We start from the raw sequence: 23,542 nt of genomic DNA, 5'->3' as shown, positions 1-23,542 counted from the left end.
GGTTATGAGGAAGTCCTTCAGGAAGGTTTATAACGGAGAACTCAATTAAACAGTGTCAAATGCTCCAGGAGGACAAAGTTCCTCAGTTGTGAGAAGGGGATTCCATGAAACTTAAAGGATCACTGTGGGGATAAAGTGGAACCTATTCACATACTTCCTGTATTATGAAGGCATTCAATAAATGTCAATAATTTTCCTTTATGAAAGTGAGTCACTGTGACCTACCTGTGGTTCACATTATACTCTTATTCCAGGATCTTTTAAAATCATTCTTGCAAGTATGTAGTCATTACACTTGTACTAATGCAGCTTTTTTGTGTTCCACTGTACTTGTCCCTAATAAAGGTGCCTTCCCCCACCCTTCTGATTATGTCACTGAGACCAAATCCTTTGATTTTTTGGTTGTGCCAAAAGTCACAGAATAATTGGCAAGATAAATACAAGTGACCCTGTATTTCTGTTCATCTCATTAATGTAGATCAATTCTGGCTGATTAGTTCTCTTCCAAACACTAGTTAAAATGACTATCTATAACTTGGTGCCATATGGAGGAGAATGGTTTGTGATGGTTGCTTCTGGGGTGGGGGGGGGAGGGAAGATTTAATAGGTTTTTTGTTTTGTGTGTGCTCACATGACAACATCTTATGTTTCTGTACCTATTTATTTTTTCTTCACCAAAACTGGCTCAAATAAAGTAACAATTCTTAGCTCTTTCTTTAGAAAAGGGGGAAAAAAAAATCAAGTACCAATCCAATTAGAGAAAGAGATAAAAAAAGTAGGTAAAGGTTGGAAAGGCATTTTAGAATTCATTAATATATACTGGCAACCTCCTAAAATTTTTCCTTTTACAAAAAGGAGCTGAAGAATAAGATCAGAAACTAATAAGAAATCACAGACTTTTAAAAGATTTACCACTTGCTTTTCATAGCTTTATTGACTATTACCAAGTTTCAATATGGTTCAAATAATTAAATACTGCAACTGGGACATTAAAAATACAAACTAATTTACCAAAATAATTGTATTCTGAATATTATGTACAATATTATACATTTTACATTACATAAAGGGTTTTTATACATAAAAGTAAAATTTGATCTATGATTATTGAAAATCCAAAATACATTTGAACAAAACATTCCTATGCATACATACACAATCACTCCGCTGGGATAATCAGAACCATACATGAGTGCGGTTATTAAAAAATAACATTGCATTCATACAACAATGGTAGAAATTGAAATTTGCCTTTATTAATTTGAGAGTATTATTATAAAACCACACACATATGGGTTATATAACCTAATTCTATGTATTTAAAAAATCTTTATATAGAGAGACAAATATGTCTCTACCCCGAAAGATATTTTTGATTTTTAACTTTTTATTTTAAGGACTTTTGTAATTCATTGCCCAATCCCAGCAAATGGAAAAATCATGAGGGTCTATCATATTACCACGTGTATTTCACTGAATACTTTTCGAAGAATAACCCTAATTCAACTGTATAATTTGGAATGCCTTCATGTTCATTCCTGTTATCAAAGTGATTACATACTGAGAAACAGAGCTTACAGGGGAAATACATAGTACTGTAGAGAACTGGATATTGAAACAAGGATATCACTAGGTGACTTCAGAAAAAAAGAACTGAATGGGTGCTCACATAGAAAACACCAGCCACACACACTAGTTAGTAAACAAGGTGTCAGTCCTTCAGGAAGGTTAATGCACTGATGTGCCCTACCTTGTTTGAATACTGGAGTGTCAAAGTCCAGAATACTGTCGTGTGGGTTTTAGTACCATCTCATGTAAAAACCTAATTCCTTTCAAGAAGAGCTGTGATTTTAAGTAAAGCCAAACATTTTTCTAACAGATACAAAAATTCTGAAAAACAATGTCTTTATAGCCAAAATGCCTTTCCAATCGTATGTCACTCTGTACATGGATCTTCTTGCAGAGACAGACAGATGGGTAAAAATTCCATCAGAACTATACCTCACAAGAACCTCAGAAAGGCAGCAGTTAATAAACTGACCATTCTCCTTAAAGGATCTGCAGCCTTCTGCAGTATTGCCTATTTGAAATCCTGTATTTTATTAAAGGCAAACAACAGAACAGCTGGAAACTAGAAGACAGAAAAGTAACAAGCTGAAATATACAAAATCGGTGCCCTTTCCAACATCACCTAATTTATGAAAAATGAGATTCAAAGGCCAAGGTTTGCTTTATTCTTTCTCTTCTTGCCCATGTTTAGCTTGAATATAAAAGAAGCTCTAACCTAGGTTATCAAAATATATTCATATAAATGTATGAGCATTTCTAATACAAAAGTTAAAAAAAAGTCTAACTTCTTAATTTTTGTAATTAAATATCCTAGAGTTCAGTAGGCAGATTTATGTCTGAGCAGCTTGAAAAGAATCCGTTGGCTGAGCACTGTCGGTGAGGTCGGGCACCATTACATTTCAGCTCTTCGCCGGGATTTCTCTGCAACAGCAGCCCCGTCCTCTTCCTCTTCTTCCTCCTCCTCATAGGGTTCCTCTCGGCCTTTGGGGTGGTTGTCGTCTCGAACTTCTTGCTCTTCACCATCATTGTTTTTTTCATCGGCCTTAAAGGTAAAAGAGGAAGGGAAAAGTAAGAGGGCATAGAGTTAGTGATATAAATAATTCCCTCTTTAAAGAAAAAAAAGGCATGAAGTTATTCACTTTGAGAGAAAAGAGTGAATAAAAATGGTCCAACAGGCAACAGTGCGGTCTTCCCTAATCCTCATACCATCACAGACTTTCAGGCGTACACAGTGGTATCTACACAAGCAGCTATTCACATCTCCTACGTACACGCACATGCACGCGGCCGAAATGTATGTCCCACACTCACGTTTTCATCGTTTTCACCATAGGTCTCTTCAGCGTTATGCTCTAAATCCCTCTTTTTCTCTTCAGTCAAATCTTCCTGAACCTGAGAGAAACCAGAGACACCAGGTGACACTTTTTATAATTTCAATAGTTTGATTTCCAAAAAGTTCATTTAAAGTAGTAGAAACAAAATCAAGCTAAAGATGAATTTGAAAAAGGACAGAAGCCAAAGGCTTGACTTGTCTATTAGCTATGAAGAGATGTACAACACACGTCCTACAAAGAAATCAACGCGATTAATTCAGAGCCTAGGACTTTTGTGTGTGAATTTCCAGTTTCTCTGAATAAGCATTAAACTTCCAAGATTAACACTTGAAGAAATTCAGCTTATGAAATTAAAAGTTCCCCTTTTCCAAATGGGAGAACTGCAGAAGTCTGAAGGCTCTGATGGAATGTAACCTCTATGAAGACAGACACCATGTCTTACTCAACTGTCTTCAATACCAAGATATATACCTGGCACACAGCAATTGCTTAATAAATACTGGTGAATGAATGAGTCAATGAATAAGAGAATCAAAGCAGCAAATGCCTGCTCTGTAAAGGCACAGAGAAGAGACACCATTACCTGTATACAATGTAGTAGAAAACAGAGAAAATGTGTATGTACAATTCTTAATTAAGAAAAAGTTCTCTGGCTAAAATATCTAGAGCTCAGAACACAATCATTTCCATTTCTTCATGAAATAGTTACTAAACTGCCTCAAATCCCTCCATCTCTTCAATGTTCTAACATCACATGTCTGTTTTAAGTAGTTTTCTGTCATGTGCACTATTCCTAGTATGTGTCATGGATCCCAATTATTTTTTTCAAAATGCAAATCAAAGAAAGTATCCAAACATTTTTGCTAAATAATCTCCATTTAATGATTACATTGCACAAAAAATGCAAGGTAAAACATTTTCTAACTTAAGTATTTTGACAACCTTATGTATGCCAAAAGATTTAAGTCAGCTGAGTATCAAAAAATTGCTGACCATCAGTTAAGTATCATGTACTGGGACGAAAAGCAAACCTGCCTTGTCCTAGGACAGTGGTATAAGAGTTAAGTCTTCCGGAATCACACACAGAATTACCAGGTTTTGGGGGCTGGGGGAGTTAAAAATCCCACAAATGCGCAAAGGAGGGCAAGTATGCAGGCGTTACAATTAAAGAGGAACAAATTAAGGGCTGCCTCTTAAGTGTCCATCTGAGGTATGACAGGGATGAGTCACAACCCACCCCACAAGCTTTGAAGGGAACCTGGCTTAAGAGCCTACAAACATGACCCTTCAAAGATGCCTGAGACAGAGCCCAGCTTTCGTGAATCTCTTCTAATCAGCCCAACATCAGCCAGACTCACAGGCCCTAAAGTACGATGGCACCAAATAAGTACATTCTGGACACAGAGGCATAGAGCAGGGTTTTTGTATTCACACGTTCCGGTGGCGCGAGCTAAAGAGAAAACACCCTAGTTCACCTGCAAGCTCTACCAGTGGTCCATGACCTCTCCTCTGCCCTTAGTCACAGAGTCCCGTAATGACATTCCCCAGGGTGCTGGGATGAAAACACCGAACCACTTATTTGACACTACATATACTACGGTCTCACTCATTGAAACATCATTAAACTGCCAAAGTGTCCCGATCAATTTCAGGAAACAAAGACATGTCTTTTAGAGCATTATCAAGGAAAACATACTAGTGAACACTAAATTTGGTTTAGCTGGGATTGAGAAGGAACTGCCTTGAAACTGCAACATGGTGGAAAGAACATATAAATCAAGGTCGACACACTTTTTTTTTTTGTAAAGGGCCAGATACATATTCAGGCTTTCTCGGCCGTAAAGTCTCTGGAGCGGCTCCTCAACTCCACCCCTGTGGTGCCGAAGCAGCCTTGCACAGTACGCGAACAAAAAGGAATGGACGTGTTCCAGTAAGACTTGACTTATGAAACAGACTGAGGCCTGTAGTTTGCCAAACCCTAACATAGGCTGCGGAGTCAGACAGACCTGGATTAAAACCTTCATTAAAACCGGCTCCAAAGTGCTGGCTGCATAAAAATAAGGTCGCTTGTTTTTACTATGAAAATTCGCAAGCACACACAAATAAAACATAATTCAAAGAACTCCTTACCGCCATCACCAAGGTCCAAAAGTTACCTCAACGTTGCTGCCCTTGCAATCACCTATCGCTGTTCTTTATTTTTGTTGATGAAGGGTTCTTAAGATTTCTAGACATCATTATTCATCATAATTTTATCACATTTTAAATCACTGTAATTTCGCCCCTATCCATCTCAGTATGTTATCTCTAAAAACAGTGGATTTTTCTTACATAACCATAGAGCCATTATCACATCTGATAAGTAATCCCACAGTATCATCTAATGTCTACTTCATGCTTCACATTTTCCTGATTATCTTCAAAACGTCTATTTACAGTAGGTTTGGTCTAATAATCCAAACAAAGGCCACACCTAACATCCGTTCTGCTCCCCTCATTTTTCCTTAATGCTATTAACTCATTTTCCTGTAGAATGACCCACATGCTGCATTTGTTTGCTTCTTTAAGGTATCACTTATTTCCTTTGGCCCCCACATTTCTTATAAAAGGAAGTTTAAGACTTAAATGGATTCGATTTACAAAGCAAGAGTTTTTCAAAGGTAATACTGCATATTTTATATCTTCACCGCATCAGGAGGCATATAAAACGTGTCCCTGGTACTTTTAATGAGGCTCAAGTTGGTCAAGGAGCTCAGAAGCCTGACCCCTCCGTGATACAACTCCCTGACCTCCACTCATGTAGCAAGATCACCCATTGATGACTTGCTCTTAAGTCACCCGTTTAATTAGAGGTTACAAAAATGGCGACTCTCTAATTCCACCATTCCCTCTGCATTCACTAACTTCTATAAAGAAGAACTCGTTCCTATCCACTGTTTAGTTACCATACTTGCTACAGCCTTAATTACCGTAGCCTCTAAAATCAGACCTGGCTGGGGTCTAATCATGGGTCCAACAATAACAAGCTGTGTGACCTTCAAAAACTTAGCTGACCTCTCTGAAGCTCAAATTTCTCATCTGTAAAATAAAAGGGCTTGATAAAAATCAGTGATTTAAAAATTTTCTGTGTGTTTGTGTGTCAGGGGGAGTCATGAACCCTTTTACAACTTTGAGAAGAAATGCAAATGTATGCAAAGAGACACAGATACATGTCACTTTACACAGAAGGTTCAGGAGGTTCAGACTTCCCCAAATCCGCCCGTGGCCACCTGTCCTAGGCATGCTTCTCCAAACAGCGTGTTCCTGGAACTCTGATTACTAGGCTCCAGCACAGGTAAGATCAAAACCTCCAAGGGTGAAGTCCAATCCAGAAATTTGTACTTTTCACACACTCTCCAAGGTGAGTCTTAGCCACAGCAAAGACTCAGAGCCACTAGTTTGAATGACGGGGAGTGCTGGGTTAAGAATGTCTCTGGCCAGAGAGAGAAACACACTTGCGTGAGGTCTTTCTTCTCTGGAGACCTATTGTGGAAAATTCGGGTTATTTATCAGTTGTCAAATCTGAGGTAAATTAATTTAGGGAACCCACAAATAAAAATTTTATAATTTTCAAATATATATATGTATACACTATTATTCTGGTAGTATATTCTTTGTATTGGGAACAAAAACAATTCAAACTCATCTTAAAAGGCATTACTGAAAAGGAACAAATGATGCGGAAGTTTCTAATTTTCACACATGTTTAGACTGATGTTTCTCCTTTATATGGAGACACACCAACCACGTCTTCCACGTTCAACCCTCTTCAGTAACCTGCTGAAGCTGACGCGAACATTTTGTCAAAAACTTCCCAACGCTGCTCCTCTTTACTCATTTTTACTCATTGAAATCTAACGTTTTAGCCACTTTTAGAAACAGTCCCTATGTGATGTAGCAAAGTTTAATAGCCAAAATAAGACAGATCTACTGGGTCTAAAACGGGCTTTGGCTTCACACATCAAGGACGTCACGGGATGAGACAGGAGCCGGAAGGCCGAGCCTTACGCAGTACAATAGGCTAGGATGCAAAGAGGTGGATGGCATGTGACACAGGAGAGGCTTCAGCAACATCAGCCACACTGACGGACACCACCATTTGCTGGGTGATGTTTCGCAGGGGAGGCTGTGCCGCCTGCACAAGGCGACTCACAGGCTGGCAGTGCCACTAAAGCTGACCAAATATCCCTGTGCGCACTCTCCCACGAGCGTTCAGATCAATCTGTTTTCAGTTACACTGGAGAAAATGAGCACTCAGATTTTTCAGTCATTTAATTTCTGGGGTTTTTCTGAACATTTAAATAATTTTTAGGCACACACAGCACTTTTTGGCAAAGCCATAATTTGTCTCGTTTGCTCATAAGTAGATAAAAAAATCTGGACAGTAAGCGACATAAGGATGGGATCCCCACATGAATGTCCCAAACAATAAGCCATGAACACTTGTTCATAACCATCACTTTTATGCCTTAGAAGGGTAATGCTATTACACTAAGATAAAAGAAGGCAGGGATGGTGCAAATTTCCAAAAAGCGCACTTATTTTGGGTCCTACTCTCTGAGCTCAAGTCACAAGTCTTTTTTTTTTCTCTTTTTTTTTAATTTATTTATTTGGCAGGGGAGGTGAGAGAAAGAGAGGGAGAGAATCTCAAGCAGGCTCTGCTCTGTCAGCACAGAGCCTGACGCCAGGCTCGGTCTCATGAGCCATGAGATCATGACCAGAGCCAAAATTAAGAGTTGGACGCTTAGCCAACTGAGTCACCCAGATGCCCCTCAAGTCACAAGTCTGATGGGCTGTAGCTCTGAGCAGGGACAGCTCTGACAGAAGTCAGGTGACCTGGGATAGAAGGGAGGGGAACCAATGGCAGCAATGAGCCATACATCCCTGTGGTCAGTGGGGACAGCTGGACGACCCTGGGGCTCGGTGCAGATAAGAACAATGCACATTACAGGGCCCTGCATGGTTTCCAGACCATTCCACAGATGTCTCACACACAGCATCTACAAACAACGCGCTATGCGTTCTCACATACTGTAGACCTCCTTTTCTCATTTTGCTTCAGTCTGCTGAGAACTTCGTCTCTATTACTAGTCCTTAAATTGTATTTGGGGACCAGTCTTCTCCCTCCTCAAGGGAAGGACTGGAACAGTGGAAGAAGGTGGAAAGGTCCCATAACTAACCATCTCAGGAACTGCCCAAGGAATGCAACACAGCCTGTGCAAGGGACGCTGGGGGGCAGAGACGGAAGTCACCAGGAGAGAGAGAAAGGCACGCTGAGAGCAGTCCCACATGGGAGGCTGTGCAACCTACACAAGACAGGGTCAAAACGTGGGGCAGAGGCACCAGACAGGACTTCAGAGCAGGGAACCAGAGAAAGAGAAGCAGGACTGGGGGCCCGCTGCAGGGACAGAACAGGGCTCTGGTCAGTTCAGCCCGCCTGCAGCCCTCACCTCTGCCCGCCACCCCTCTCTTCCCCTCCTGTTTCTTTCTCTTTTTCCTATCCTTGATCCGTCTTGGATCACAGGACTGCTCTCTCCACCTTGACTGACATAATATAAAGGTGAAAAATAATCAGTAAATACTGATTAAAATTTTATGTTTACCCTTCTGCATTTTTAAAAAGAAGCCAAGGTGAATCTCTTCTCCTTTAATCCCTCAAAGATTCCTGGCATCTGACATAATGAGACAGAGTAATATTCGTTCAGACATCCTGTTACAAGAGAAGTCCAGATGAGTATCTTTTTCTTGCCAAATATCTTAATATTCAAGGCTGCTAGTTCTTCTAATGTTCTCTTGTGATAACAGAGCTCAGGATCTCGACCAGGATGAACGGCAGGATGAGAAAAGGAAAGGATAAAAAGATCAAGCCAGTAAATGTACATGTGACTAGAGATGTATGTGGCCAGTGGCTGTAAACAGCAACATCCCTTTCTGTTTTCCCGGTATAAGCACACCCTTTCACATGAGCTCTGAGAAGTGGACAACAAATGCAACAACAATGAGAAAGCAGGGCTCGTCGAGGGAACTGCACTGGCCAAAGGGGTAGCTCGCGTATTCTGAGCAGGATCCCCAGTGGTGGGGGCGTCGGCTCAGGCTGCCATCTGTCCATCCATTCACGCGGTTCCCGTTAGGGCTGAAGCCCACATGGGCAAGAAACCTGGCTGAGGAAATCAAACTTCTGCACCAGAGCTTTGATTTAGCAGACCATTTCCTGGGCCAGAGAGAGACCAAACACGGGGCCTTGGCCTCCTTCGTATCATTTCCCCAGGCTCGGGGCTTCAGTGGTCCGTTCGGTGGGGAGCGGAGACTAACCAGCTACGAACAATGGCATTCACCCAGCACTTACATGATGTGCCGCCAGGACAGGGCTGCTCCTCAAAGCTAGTTAGCGATAATCTGTTAGAAGTTTACAATAACAAGGAGACTAAAATGAAATTTACGAAATTCCACCTAAATGCATTTTATTCAACTGACCTCCTCATGTATTTTTCCTTTTCTTTATCATTAAATCTCATTATCACACTAAATTCTCAGGAGAGAAAAGGCAAAAAGTAGAGACCCTAAAAATGTTTTTGGAGGGTGTTAAGTGTTTTCCAGTGGACACTTGAGGCACCCGCGAGGCAGCACTATGGCAACGTCTGCAGAGCAAGTTACAGGGTTCATCCCGACCCCCAGACCTGCCATGCAAAGCTTTGTTCTTCCCTCTCTTATGAGGGGAAGAAACGAGAGAAAATACTCTTACAAATATCACATAGCCCTAAGTCCACCATTCCGGGAGGGCTGGATGACTTCTTTTAGTTCAAAATTTCTAGTGAGACCCAGAAAGAAGGATTCTACTACCCTGTTTTTTATTACTTTCTAACCACATGTCACCTTTTTCCACAGTCCATTTCCTCTTGAACCACCCTTTCTCATCCCGACTATGTCTTTCTGAACGTGTCTATGGAAGGCACGTCAAAGCCCACGCTGCCCCTTAAGGTTAGTGTGACGCACCAAGCAGTTTGACCAGTTTCCTGCACCCCACCTCCCTACCTCTTCTTCTCCCTCTTCCTGGTACTGCTCATCAACATTATCTTCCTGCTGGTCTGGGTTTCCTGCCATCTGTTGAAACAAAAGGGGAGGCTTGGGTTACTGAAGGCGGGAGATGCATTTTACAGTTCTCTGGGACAAAGAGCAAGCTTGCAGCCATGACACATGTACTTTCAGTGCATCGATGGCCAGGAAATGATGAATAATCCTTCCCAACACAAAACCTAGGATGTGTGTTTCTCTCGCTCTCGCTCTCTCTGAGTGTGGCCGTATCATTTCACATCGTGGCCTACAAACCAACCAAAGAGGCAAACCTTCTGTCAGTGTGCCTTAGGACTAACCTTCTGCATTAATCAGGCAGTTATTAAGATGCCCGGGTTAAAACCACCCTCTGGGGGTGCCTGGGTGGCTCAGTCGGTTGGGCGGCCGACTTCGGCTCAGGTCACCATCTCGCGGTCCGTGAGTTCGAGCCCCGCGTCGGGCTCTGTGCTGACGGCTCAGAGCCTGGAGCCTGTTTCAGATTCTGTGTCTCCCTCTCTCTGACCCTCCCCCGTTCATGCTCTGTCTCTCTCTGTCTCAAAAATAAATAAACGTTAAAAAAAAAAAAATTAAAAAAAAAAAACAAAACAAAAAAACCACCCTCTGTAGTAGCGTCTGCTTACCACCAAATGTTCTTCCATTTCTGCATTCTCTTGCTTTGGATTACTTTGTTTTGGCTCCTCATTTTCATCTGGCAAATTTTCTTCTCTCACTTGCTCGGCTTCTTCAAATTCATCTTCGCCTTGATTATTGGGGTCATCTGCTGGGTTTATATCCTCTACAGCCGCCCTCTGCGAAATTTTAATAAAAAGCAACCACTACCTCAAAATCCAGGATCAAACTTAATTTCATTGGAAAGGCCACACACTGGCAGAAAATGAAATCGTCCTTCACCAGACTGCTCGACTCTATCCTTGCCAAGACCCACAAGTACACATCCCACTGTCAAAAGACAAAACTCCTGCTTTATTTGTCAGCGGCTGATGGATCAGAGTGAAGTACAGACAGCACTTGTTTTCGGCAAGCGATTCCAAGACAGTCCTCCAAACTGTAGCACAAGAAATGGGAGTGGAACTAAACAGACCAGAAAAATAGTTCATCAACGCTAACAGAACATGTAAAAGAAATCACTAAAATGGGGGATTTAGATAGGCAAGGAGGAACATCTTTCCTGAGTATGCTGATTTTCATACAGACAAGCTTTCCTCTGCGAGCAATTTTTTACACATTAAGGGGGTGAGCAGCCATTGAAGAGCGAGAAGTCTCAGAAAGGACTCAAGAAAGGGTGTGCTTGAAGGGGCTAATCCAAAAGTAAACAGTTGGTATCTAGCATGGAACCAATTTCTATAGAACGATCACTACCACGAAAGAGAAATGTTGCACTGGCAAAGGACAAGAGAAAAAGAACTGAGCGAACCCAGTCTTTGGCAACAAATCTTGAAAAATCTCTCCCCCAACCCTCCCTCCAGCAGCTCTCAGTTATGGTGTTCAACAAATGCCCTTCACATGATCGACTTGACAATTATCTCCATTTTCCACTTAAACTCCCAAAGCACCTTTCACAATAATACATGTCCTCATAAAGATTCAGATTTTAAAGCCTGAGCTGGGCAGGGATGATAATGCTTGCAGGAGCTTCCCGATCACTCCAGGGTCACCAACAGGACACTTAGCTGAAGCAGCAAATGCCTCCCAGAGTTGAGGCCTCAGAGCAAGATTTGATCTGTATCAGTGTTCTCCAGGCAACAAGATTCCACTTCAATTCACTTTGGAGCCTTGAACATAGTCAAGAGCTCACCGGTCTCAGCTGACTTATTACTTGCACATCCCCGACTACACACTTAAGAGCAGATGACACTTTTCTTGGGAATACAGAGTGACAAGTCATCACCTTTACTCCAGACGCCAATTACTCCACAATCTCTATATATAGATTTCTTTCTGGGCATTATCAATAATACGTGTGGAAACACAGGAAAAATATAACACATTCTCTTCAAAAACAAAGTACCAAAGGGCTTTTGCAAAAGCCCACAGAAATGTACACACAGGGTCCAACACGACGCAAGTAATAGGTGAAGTGTAACAGGCACAGTTGTTACCTTCAAATAAACAGATGATAGGGGCGCCTGGGTGGCTCAGTCGGTTCAGCGTCCGACTTTGGCTCAGGTCATGATCTCACAGTCCGTGAGTTCGAGCCCCGCGTCGGGCTCTGTGCTGACAGCTCAGAGCCTGGAGCCTGTTTCAGATTCTGTGTCTCCCTCTCTCTCTCTGACCCTCCCCCGTTCATGCTCTGTCTCTCTCTGTCTCAAAAATAAATAAACGTTAAAAAAAAATTGAAAAAACAAATGATCAAACATACCTCAATAAAACTGGAAAAAATTTCTTTAATTAAAAAAAATTAGATGAGACAAAGAGAGACAAGCTGGTAATGATTTCTAATTAAAAGAAGGAATGGGAGGAAGAGAGCAGTGTCCTCCAGACCAAGTGGAGTGCTGACTGGAGAGTGAGGGTTAGATGGTCACCCTCAAAGCACGCAGCACCTCCCAGAGGGCGGAGACTGGGACAGGCACCCTCTCACCGGCCCTGCATCCTCTCAGGCACATCCACTTTCTCGCTGCTCTCGTAAGATACTCCCTTGTCCCTCCACAGTCACCAGCTCTACTCCCCTACTCTCCAGAGCTCCCACCCTTTCCTGAGCGCACTTGCACAAGTGCTAACCCAGGAGTCACAGGCAAAAGTGCTTTGTTACAGCTCCGCTCAAGTTAAGTACAAAAGCCATTTCCACACATAAAAAAAAAAAAAAAAGTAAAAAAATTAAAAAGAAATTAAAAAAAATTTTAAAGCTGTTTCCATCCAGGGGGCTTTAAGCAGCTACCATGAGGGAGACTTTCTCAATGAGTATCAAGGAAAGATATATGGATCTTCCTTTCAATATAAACAAGACCCATAAGGTAGCATAGACTAGATAAACGTAGCAGTGGTTTTACTAGCAAAAGATGACAGGAAAGCTAAAGCAAGTTGTAAAATTCATCTACACACGAGCGCGAGAACGCACTCACTTGACGCTTGCTCGCCTCAGGCCCCCCGGCTACACAGGTGAACTGGGATCTAGGTCCTTTCTTGGTAAACACAAAGGACATTCTTGGTTATCAGGTCTCTACCGATTCATATTCTAAATTTTCTACAGCATTATGGTACCTGAGCAGTTTTTTTCCCCATTTCTCAAGCCCCACATCCTTACTTCATGTACTGATTAAAATGGTTGCTTACTGCTGGGAGATGACAGTCACACGACCTACATAACACCCTAGCAGACTATTCAACATGCTCCAGAATGGCTCGTTTCTTTTCTCTGCTTCTCTAACTCCCACACTTTTTTTTTTTCATTTTTCAGAATTACTGCATATTTCAGTGGTTCTCAGCATTGCTTTTCCTGATCTAGAAGTTGTCAGAGGGAAACTCCTATGTTTTTCTAGAGCAGCTTCTGAGCCAGTCTCCCCCAACACACCCTCAGTTTACAGTTAACAACATTGCTTATATAATTACGCAAGCCACCTTCCTTCTGCACTGATGAAATAACAGACATATCTAGAGCCAAAGGCGTGGTGTCAGGTAAACCTTCAAGTTTCCTTTCCACGTTGTGAGTTTCTAAGTGTCATGACCGAAAGAGAGGACACTTACATCTGCCTCGGAGTCTGGATCAGCTTCGTGGGGACCCTGATCTTGAGGCTCATGTCCGTTCTCTGGGTCATCTTCTGCCTCATCCTGGTGCTGGTTATCTCTCTCATAGGCTAGCAGATCAAAGGAACTAATATCAGTACAGATGAACCAGACAGGACTCTACCCTTTCACTCAAAGAAAAGCCACCAGTGGGCTTTCCTACAGACTATTTCACCCAATCTCTCCTCCAAAGAGAAAGAGGTTAATTCAACAGAAGGCATACACCTCAGCTCTTCTGAATAAAACTAGGTCCTTTTCCTAGACCATGTGTCTAAGGAGATAGCATGGGTGATTGACACATGCTAATCTTCTAAAGCAAATGTTTATAAGAGCTTCATTCTCCCCCTTGCTATATGAAAAACAATAATAAAACTTTCTCAACAAAAGCATGCCCAGTCAACTGGACACTGATAAAATTGTCAGCTAATTTTTGGTAATATCAAAGGAAATAGCAAGGTACCAAAAGAAGAACTGGTAACGTCTCAGGAAATGGAAAAAAGAACACCTCATCACACAGCAGTGATGAGGGATGCCACCACAAAGATACATCTCACAGTTCAACTCACATAGATATTTGCTGCTTTCAGAAAAATAAAATTCCATAAAGGAAATTTAGGTAAGAGCATACAAAGAGAAGAACAAACAACTTTTTAAGTAAGATATAAGAGAAAAGGTTAAGTATATGGAGAGTATTTAGCTTATAAAAAATAGAGATGCAAGGTAACTTACCATCAGGTTTCAAGTGCACCAAGGGATTCATTAAATAAATAAGAGAACAAACTGTTCTCTAGTCTTACTGATAATGGAACAAAAAAAGCTGAAAGTGCTGCACAGGGGGACATAAGGAAAACAATTTCTTGACTATGAGGGCTATAAAATATCAGAACAGGCTATAGAGGGAGTTTGGGTAATCACCTTCTTTTAGCCTCTTTTAAAGAGGATACATATCTGAGTGTTAGAGTTGCCAGAGAAACTGTTACTTTGTAGTTCTATTATACAGGAAGGGATATTTGATAAATCGCATACGAGTCGCCTGCCACAAGTGAAAGCTACTAGTGCCTTAATCTGAAAAACTTTCAAGGCAATGATCCAAAGGTTTCCAAGGTAAGGAGAAAAGGTAGCCATTTCCCAGAGTATAACAGTCCTATGATAATGTGTCATAAAGAACAATTCAGTACACAAAAAAGCTTAAACTGTAGGAAAAAATATTAGGAAGGAAACAGATGATCTTGGGCAGGTGTGGCCACCAATGTGCACTGCTTGGAAGGATTACCAGCGACATAACAGCAGCAGCGACAAAAGGCATGTGGTACACAAGTCTCGCTTGTATGTACTCAGATGTGCACGCAACTCTGAGTCGATGTTCCATGTGACCAAGTAATTTCATTAACGTATTGACAATATGAGAAGTCTCACCACCTCCTTCCTCTTCTTGGACGCCCTGGTCCTCTGCTCCCTGAACAATATCGTGATCCACAGTGTCATAATGACCTTGCTGCCTGCAAGAGACACAAATGTTAACAATTCAGTGACAAATTCGGCGGCACAATTTCACAGAAGTCATTTAAATTTAAAGGTAGTAATAAACGAATTTTTCAACAGTTTTTAAAAAGTCATCTAGAGGTTCTTTTTTCTTTTTCTTTTTTTTTTTTTTTAAACTTATGCTATTGGGTTTAATAAAGATTCCAGCTACAATTTCAAAGCATACCTTAAAAAACATAAAACACCTTTCACGTGGTAAAGTAAGATAAAGTTAGCACAGAACCTGCTAGGTTCTCTCTCTCTAAAGTAAGCTTGGAGGGGCGCCTGGGTGGCCCAGTCGGTTAAGCGTCCGACTTCAGCCAGGTCACGATCTCGCGGTCCGGGAGTTCGAGCCCCGCGTCGGGCTCTGGGCTGATGGCTCAGAGCCTGGAGCCTGTTTCCGATTCTGTGTCTCCCTCTCTCTCTGCCCCTCCCCCGTTCATGCTCTGTCTCTCTCTGTCCCAAAAATAAATAAACGTTGAAAAAAAAAATTAAAAAAAAAAAATAAATAAAGTAAGCTTGGAGGAGCGCCTGGGTGGCTCAGTCGGTTCAACATCCGACTTCGGCTCAGGTCATGATCTCACGGTCTGTGAGTTCGAGCCCCACATGGGCTCTGTGCCGACAGCTCGGAGCCTGGAGCCTGTTTTGGATTCTGGGTCTCCTCTCTCTCTGACCCTCCCCCGTTCATGCTATGTCTCTCTCTGTCTCAAGAATAAATAAACATTAAAAAAAATTTTTTTTTAAATAAAGTAAGCTTGAAGATCTAACGTTTTTAATTAGAAAAAAAAAAAGTTGATTGCTTTAGAATGAAATATTTGGCAATTCAGGTCTCCAGTCGTTGTTCCGCTCCGGCTACAGGAGGCCCCCCTCCCCCCAAGCTCACAGGGAACAGGCACCCCGAGCTGTGTGCCCTGCTCAGAAAGAAGAACGAGAGGAGGGCTGCGTGCACCATCCGGAGAAGGCTACCGTAGCTGCTCCGGGGGCTGCGGCCGCCCCTCCTCGGGGCCGGCCTGCCTCTGCCGGGCCACCTCTCTGGCGAGGAGCTGCTGCCGCTGCCTCAGCAAGTGTCCCTGCAGCCGCTGCTGGTGCAGGGCGTCCTGCTGCTCTCTCAGCCTCTGCGCCTCCTCATCCCGCCTCGCCGCCAGCCGCTGCTGCTCCAGCTGCTCCTCGTAGGGCGATCGCAATTTGGTGGCCGGCCCGGCGGAGGGATACACCTGGGGGGAAAGGTGGCGCTGCTGAGCGGGGACAGGCCGCACCTCTGGTCACCCCTTCCTTGGTTTCCCCTGACACACTCTGGCGGCAGGCCTGGTTTACTTAATTAACACCCACCCATCTGTCAGGTGAACTGGGATTACACCTCAGGTCCAAGGTCACCCTGAGCCGGAACCCCTCTTTCCCAACTCTCTGAGTCAGCCTTGGCTTCTTTTAGCAACCCATCTTCCCGATTTGCTGGCATTTTGGCAGATTTTCAACGTGCTCCCTCTCACACGGGAGAGGGCAAAACAGAAGGGCAAATCCCTTCTGAACCCTAACTGAACGGATGTTCAAAAGGTGCTGCTCTAAGTGGGCACGTAGTAACCTCACATTAATTGTAGCAATTTGTAAGCTGAAGCTGTAAGAGTGTAAGATCCAGCGATGTCAATTAATTCTAGGAATGCGGAACCAATCTCAGGCTGACCACAGCCAAAAAAGCCAAATTTCAGGTAAGGGCAGAGGGGCAGAGAACAAATTCCTTCAAGGAAAAAGAGAATGGGTGAGAAGGCAGTACCTTCTGACGAAAGGAAAAACTGATCCAGGAATTCTTAAACTCTGCTTCCCACTGAGCTACCCACCACTCACTCCTCCATCATCACCCCCTCTCCCAACCAACCCAAGCACACCCAATATTCACCAAAGAAAAGAAGGTGCAGGGTTAAGGGGAATTAAACCCAAAGGGGAATTACTTTTGAAAAAGGCCGTATGAGGGACACAAGACTGGGAGAAACTTCTCCATGCTAAGTTTGCAACAAGGAGTCCAACAACAGAGGCTGTTACATCTACTCAGCCTAAAGCCTCAGGCAGCTTGAAGTCTTAGAAAGCTCGAAGCCGAACAAAACCTCAGAGGCATAAATACAAAGTGACTGGCATATATGTAAAGGCAGGTAGCCCAGTGTTAAGGATCAGCTTAGAGACAGAGGAAGAAAGATATCTCTCTGCACTCAGTGTTGCTTCAAGTTCTTTTAAATTCGGTTTTCTAATAATAATGGATTTTTCAAAGAGAAAAAGCCTTATTTATGTGAGAGGGGAGTGCTCCGGTAGGGGGAGACTGAGCAGAGATTGGTTAAACATACTCACCCAGTGGGCATCCTTAAGTGATAAGATCAGCCTTTTGACAACTTAATAACCACCTTGAAGATGAATGTGCAGAAGCCAACCTACCATTTGATAGTAAATGAACAGGGAGAAGGAGACTTTTGGTCATAGAAAATGAGACCTTTCTGGGCCTCAAGTTGCCCTTGGAACTTGAACACATTCCCCAGAGGTGCCCCATCAGGCGCTTATCTGTCCTCCTTCTGCTCAAGGGACCTGAGTGAGCATGAGGCTGCCTTGTTACGCACTACTGACAAAGAAGATACACCAACAGCTTTCTGTTTCCTTCGGGTCAGCTTTCTGAGGGATGGGAGCAGCTATGCTATTAACCTTACACGAAAAAATTTAAACATGTGCATCTAAAAAACATACGTGCATGTAACATTTAGTGAAATCGCTCGAATTTTATTTTAGAGATTGTTGTATATGGGGAGGCTTTTTCAATGTTTAAAAACAAAGCCATGCTCCCTATCCTGGCTGTCGAAACAGAATCCCAGTGGAGGTGAAGGACCTCGTACCTCTGCGTGAGCGTGCCCTCCCAGAAGGTTGGCTTCTTCCCTCGGGTCACGCTGTTCCTTCCATTCCCGATCCTGTTCCTCTGGCGATGGGTCATGTTCCTCCTCCAGATGTTCAGCCTGCCCGACCTGTTCCATGGCCTCCTCTTCCAGGGCCTTCCTGTGCTCCTCTTCCACCTGACGCTCCTCCGGCTCTCTGGGTTCCGTGTCCTGCTGGTTCAGCTCTGCTGGAGCCTGAAATTCTGCCTCTTTCTGGGTGGGAGGGTAAAGTTTTGTTTCTTCTGTTCTTCTAGGAACAGCTTCATGTGTCTGCCACACATCATTATTCCGAGACACCTAGGCCAAGCACATCACTGGAAATGACCCTCTTCTACTTTGAAAGCAGTGATACAACCTGTTTATTACCATGTCTATGGGGTTACAACATAAGCAAAATCTTGGGAATCTAGAAATACAGTCCTGACTGAAAAGTATGGCTGCAATGGAGTCACTTAACTCTTCTCACTGTGTCATCTCACCTATAAAATAGAGATAACATCAGTAAAATCTCATCGTAGGAAGCATACAAATAGTAACCTAAGAGTAAAGCCTATACATGACCACATTGCAATCTAACTTCCCTCAAAAGCAGTCTAACTCCTGTTTTCCTTTAGAACAAGGAAAAAAAAAAAAAAACTCTCAAACTTCAAGTGATGAAGTGCTTACATGATTTTCTTCAATGTAAACTTTGTTTTCAATAATATTTGAAAAGTGGGGTGCCTAAGTGGCTCAGTACGAAGAGCATGCAACTTTTGATCTCAGGGTCATGAGTTCAAGCCCCATGTGGGGTGTAGAGATTACTTAAATAAATCTTAAAAAAAAATAATAATGATTTGAAAAGAGAAGGACAGGGGCTTCTGGGTGGCTCAGTCAGTTAAGTATCCAACTTTAGCTCAGGTCATGATCTTGAGATCCGTGAGTTTGAGCCCCGCATCAGGTCTATGCGGACAGCTTGTGGTCTGGAGCCTCCTTCAGAGTCTGTGTCTCCCTCTCTCTTTGCCACTCGCCCCCGCCCCCACTAGTGCTCTGTCTCTTTCTCTCTTAAAAATAAACATCAATTTTTTTTTTTAATTTAAGAAAAGAGAAGGATAAGATGATATTGAGGATGAGTTGGGTTTATTTTTATTAACTAATAAAAAAAAGAATGCCATTACTAATAGACATCCATGTTAACTAAAAATAGTGCCCATTAAACCATACAATAAAACATTTTTAACATATTAAAGTAGCATCTCCTCATAAATCCGAGGAAATATTTTGTAAATATTTTGTAGTGTTAATATAGAAAACTCTGAACAACAACAAAAAAGACATGTTTTGTGGTTTGTTTGTTTTTTTTTTTTTTTTTTACAGAAAATTCCTCTTCAAAAATTGGTTGATTTAAATTGGTTTTCCCAGGGGGCGCCTGGGTGGCGCAGTCGGTTAAGCGTCCGACTTCAGCCAGGTCACGATCTCATGGTCCGTGAGTTCGAGCCCCGCGTCAGGCTCTGGGCTGATGGCTCAGAGCCTGGAGCCTGTTTCCGATTCTGTGTCTCCCTCTCTCTCTGCCCCTCCCCCGTTCATGCTCTGTCTCTCTCTGTCCCAAAAATAAATAAACGTTGAAAAAAAAAATTTAAAAAAATAAATAAATAAATTGGTTTTCCCAGATTGAAAGTTTCAGAGATTTCCATTCGATCTTCATTACTTAGAAAGGAGGGGCAAAAAAGAAATGATAAAATACCGTTAAGAAAACGAATCACTCCTTTCCCCCTTCCCACCTTCTTTATCAGAAAAAATGACTACTTTGGTCAGATTGTTCTTCCAAACTGAAATAAATGTGAAGCCATCTTCTTAAATTGGTAGAACTGAGAAACTGGACTGTATAAATAAATAAATATTTCTGCACAGTGAAGGAAACAATCAACAAAACTAAAAGGCAGCCTATGGAATGGAATAAAGTATTTACATATGAGATATCTTATAAGGAGTTAGTATCCTAAATCTATACAGAATTTATCAAACTGGGGGTGGCTGGGTGGCTCAGTAGGTTAAGTGTTTGACTTTGGCTCGGGTCACGATGTCACGGTTCATGAGTTCAAGACCCACATCAGGCTCTCTGCTGTCAGTGCAGAGCCTGTTTGGGATCCTCTGTCCTCCCCCTCTCTTTACCCCTCCCCCTCTTACACGTGTGTTCTCTCTTTTTCTCTCAAAAATAAATAAAAGCATTTAGAAAATAAAAATTAAAAAAAAAAAAGAATTTATCATACTTAACACCCAAAAAAACAAATATTCCAGTGAAGAATGGGAAGACAAGAATAGACACTTTTCCAAAGAAGACATCCAGATGGCTAACAGACGCACGAAGAGATGCTCCACATCACACATAATCAGGGAAATGCAAATCAAAACCATGAGGAGAGATCACTTCACACCTGTCAGAATGGCTGAAATTAACAACACAGGAAACAACAGATGTCGGTGAGGATGTGGAGAAAGGGGAACCTTCTCACACTGTTGGTGGAAAGTGGACAACAGCATGGAGGTTCCTCAGAATTAAAAACAGAACTACCCTATGACCCACAATTGCACTACTACGTATACCCAAAGGATACAAAAATACAGTTTTGAAGGGGTACATGCACCCCGATGTTTACAGCAGCATTATCAGCAACATCCAAACTATGCAAAGGACCCAAATGTCCACCAACTGATGAATGGATAAAGGGGATGTGGTGTGTATATGTGTGTGTGTGTGTGTGTGTGTGTGTGTAATGGAATATTACTCAGCTATCAAAAAGAATGAAATCTTGCCTTGCAATCATGTAAATGAAGCTAGAGTGTATTACGCTAAGCAAAGTAAGTCAAAGACAAATACCACATGATTTCACTCATGTGGAATTTAAGAAATAAAACAGATGAACATATGGAAAGGGGAAAAAAAAAAGACAGAAGGAAGCAGACCATAAGAGACTCTTAATGATAGAGAACAAACTGAGGGTTGATGGAGGGAAATGGATGGGGAATGGGCTAGATAGTGCTGGGCATTGAGGAGGGCACTTGTTGGAATGAGCCCTCAGTGTTGTATGTAAGTGATGAATCACTAAATTCTACTCCTATAACCAATACTGCACTATATGTTCTGTATGTTAACCAACTAGAATTTAAAGAAAAATCTGAAAAAAGAATAAAATAAATAAACAAAAGGAGGAAGAAAGTCGTCTCTCAGACATCTGAAGACAACTTTTGGAGATGTATGTCTTACCAATGTCCTCACGTACCTGGCGTGTTTGACATAATACTGCCCCTAGCTTTACATGAAGTATTTCTTTAAAGTGCTTTCAAACGTGTGCCATTTATCTCCATAGCACTTCTGTGAGAAAGCTTCCAGCAGATAACTACTCTCTCCACCTCACAGATGAGAAAACTAAAGGTGTAAGTCATTACAAGATTAACCCAGGAAACTGGTAGTCAGACTAGGATAAAGAATAGAACCGATCCCCAGGCCAGAGATCTGGTCATGTTTTCTTATGTTAAAAGTAACCACAGAAGATACAGAGGGTCCTGTCTATACAGGAATGCTCTGCATGACTGAAGATTTCCATGAAGTCTGCTCCTAGCAACTTAAATATTCCCATCAAGATGGTAACTCAGGGCACATCTTCTTGAACATTTGCTGTTAAAATCAACTTTTTCAGGAAGAAAGATAGTCATATGTGCTGTATTTATTATGCATGTAATTAAAACAACTTTGTAAGAGTTAAGGATAAGGGTAACCCTACTTTTGATGTCTCACTTAGGAGATATTTTTTAAGCAAGGCTCAACTTTTATGAAGAACAGGAACACAAAAAAAAAAAGTGGATTAAGAAACTAGCACTCATACATTTGGTAGTTGTATAGAGACCTCTTAAATACAATTTTTGGCTTGTTCTCTGTGGACCCAGAACTATACTATCAACCCGAATACTTGAGTGGGCTATCACATAATATCCTTATGATCATTTAATCTTCTCACTCTGCCCCCTAACGACCCAAATGACATGAACAGAAAAAATAAATAAGTAAAAAACTCAGCACAACAGCTCCTTAAAAAAAATAAACCCACATGAATAAACAAAGTTGGTAGAGTCTTTCCCAGAAAATATTACAGCAGTTCTCAAAGTGTACTCCCCAGACCAGCTGAATCAGTTAGAAATGCAGGCCTCATCCCAAAATAACTGAACTGGAAATTCTGGGCTGGGGCCCAACTATTTGTGTTTTAACAGCCCTGCCGGGGACTCTGATCTATGCTAAAATTTGAGAACCACTGTTCTGAAGGAAGGGTCGGCAATATTTCGAGCAGTTCACCTGATGACAGCTTGATGGGGAAAGTGACCCCACCACAGAATACCAGTTCACGCCTCTTACCTCCCGCGGCTCTCCAGCTGCCTTCTCCCTCGCTGTGCTGTCCCTGTGTGGAGAATGTGTCACCTGGGTAACATTCTGCTGCTCTGTTTGTTCTGGTTTGCGAAGGCTTGGGATCCGATTCAAAGTATCTTTCAATTGTTTATACTCAGCAACTTGTGTCTGTGTATAAATTGCACAATTGGATGCAAATTGTACAATTTGAGGAGGGAAAGAGATACATTGTTCATGGATGGACATTAGGGTTCACTGGAAGACTAGACTAAAATATTATACCGAAGTACAAATTGGGAAAAATATGCAGATTATTTCCATGCATTAGCTATTCTTACTTGGACAAGCTTAACCATTTTTAAGCACATGCAAATGAGAATTAGACATAAAGGGAGCAGAGAAAAAATATCTAAGACAGATGTTAGTTTCTCATGCTATGTTAAACAGTCAGAATTTTTATAAATAACTTCCTAGTATAAATATCATTATTAAAAGACAGTTTGCAATCAGTTTTACAAGCATTAAAAAATCTGTTTAAAAATTCACATAATTATATAAATACAAGTGCAGATATCTTTTACCAATATGGTCTAAGTAATGTTTTTCAGTGGAAAGGAATCATAAGCTTAAAATAAGCAACTATATAGATATACATATAAAAACATTAGCATATATATGTATATATATATATATATATATATAAAATCGCTCAGACCACACCCTTCTGCCCATCAGCCTGTGCTCAAATACGGTCCCTTACTTTCCAGAATGCTTACGGTATTGTGCTCTGAAGATTTAGAAAAGGAATAGCATAGGCATGAAATGAGCCTAGATTTTTATTCCTCAGCTGTGAACCTTTCTTCTAAGGTGATAAAGGCACTACTGTAAGTATTAAACTACAATATACTCTTATAGCTGTGTCTGTGTATATGTGGTGGTGGTCTGTATGTGTGTGTGCATGTGCAATATTTTTAACACAAGGAACTAGAAAGGCAGAAGAAAAATCAAAT

General features: G+C 41.8%; 1 protein-coding gene across 4 annotated transcripts in view; it reads right to left on the bottom strand.

The window, feature by feature from the left end:
• Positions 1–907: 907 nt before the first annotated feature.
• Positions 908–23,542, bottom strand: part of GOLIM4 (golgi integral membrane protein 4) — an 81,230-nt gene continuing 58,595 nt past the window's right edge. For 2 of the 4 annotated variants that reach the window (XM_045503043.1, XM_045503045.1), the window contains 9 exons: positions 22,542–22,700; positions 18,122–18,454; positions 16,221–16,468; positions 15,150–15,232; positions 13,695–13,804; positions 10,634–10,801; positions 9,975–10,043; positions 2,881–2,961; positions 908–2,611 (listed from right to left, as the gene is read on the bottom strand). In XM_045503043.1, coding sequence (XP_045358999.1) covers positions 2,462–2,611; positions 2,881–2,961; positions 9,975–10,043; positions 10,634–10,801; positions 13,695–13,804; positions 15,150–15,232; positions 16,221–16,468; positions 18,122–18,454; positions 22,542–22,700 — 1,401 coding nt within the window. In that variant the 3' untranslated portion in view covers positions 908–2,461. The remainder of the gene's footprint in view (positions 2,612–2,880; positions 2,962–9,974; positions 10,044–10,633; positions 10,802–13,694; positions 13,805–15,149; positions 15,233–16,220; positions 16,469–18,121; positions 18,455–22,541; positions 22,701–23,542) is intronic. The other 2 variants (XM_045503044.1, XM_045503047.1) reach the window with 1 other exon arrangement.

This window comes from Leopardus geoffroyi, chromosome C2 (assembly GCF_018350155.1).
Source record: "Leopardus geoffroyi isolate Oge1 chromosome C2, O.geoffroyi_Oge1_pat1.0, whole genome shotgun sequence".
In the NCBI taxonomy this organism is placed as follows: domain Eukaryota; kingdom Metazoa; phylum Chordata; class Mammalia; order Carnivora; family Felidae; genus Leopardus; species Leopardus geoffroyi.
Note: the sequence above shows the minus strand (reverse complement) of the source record. Positions and strands in the feature narration are given on the sequence as shown.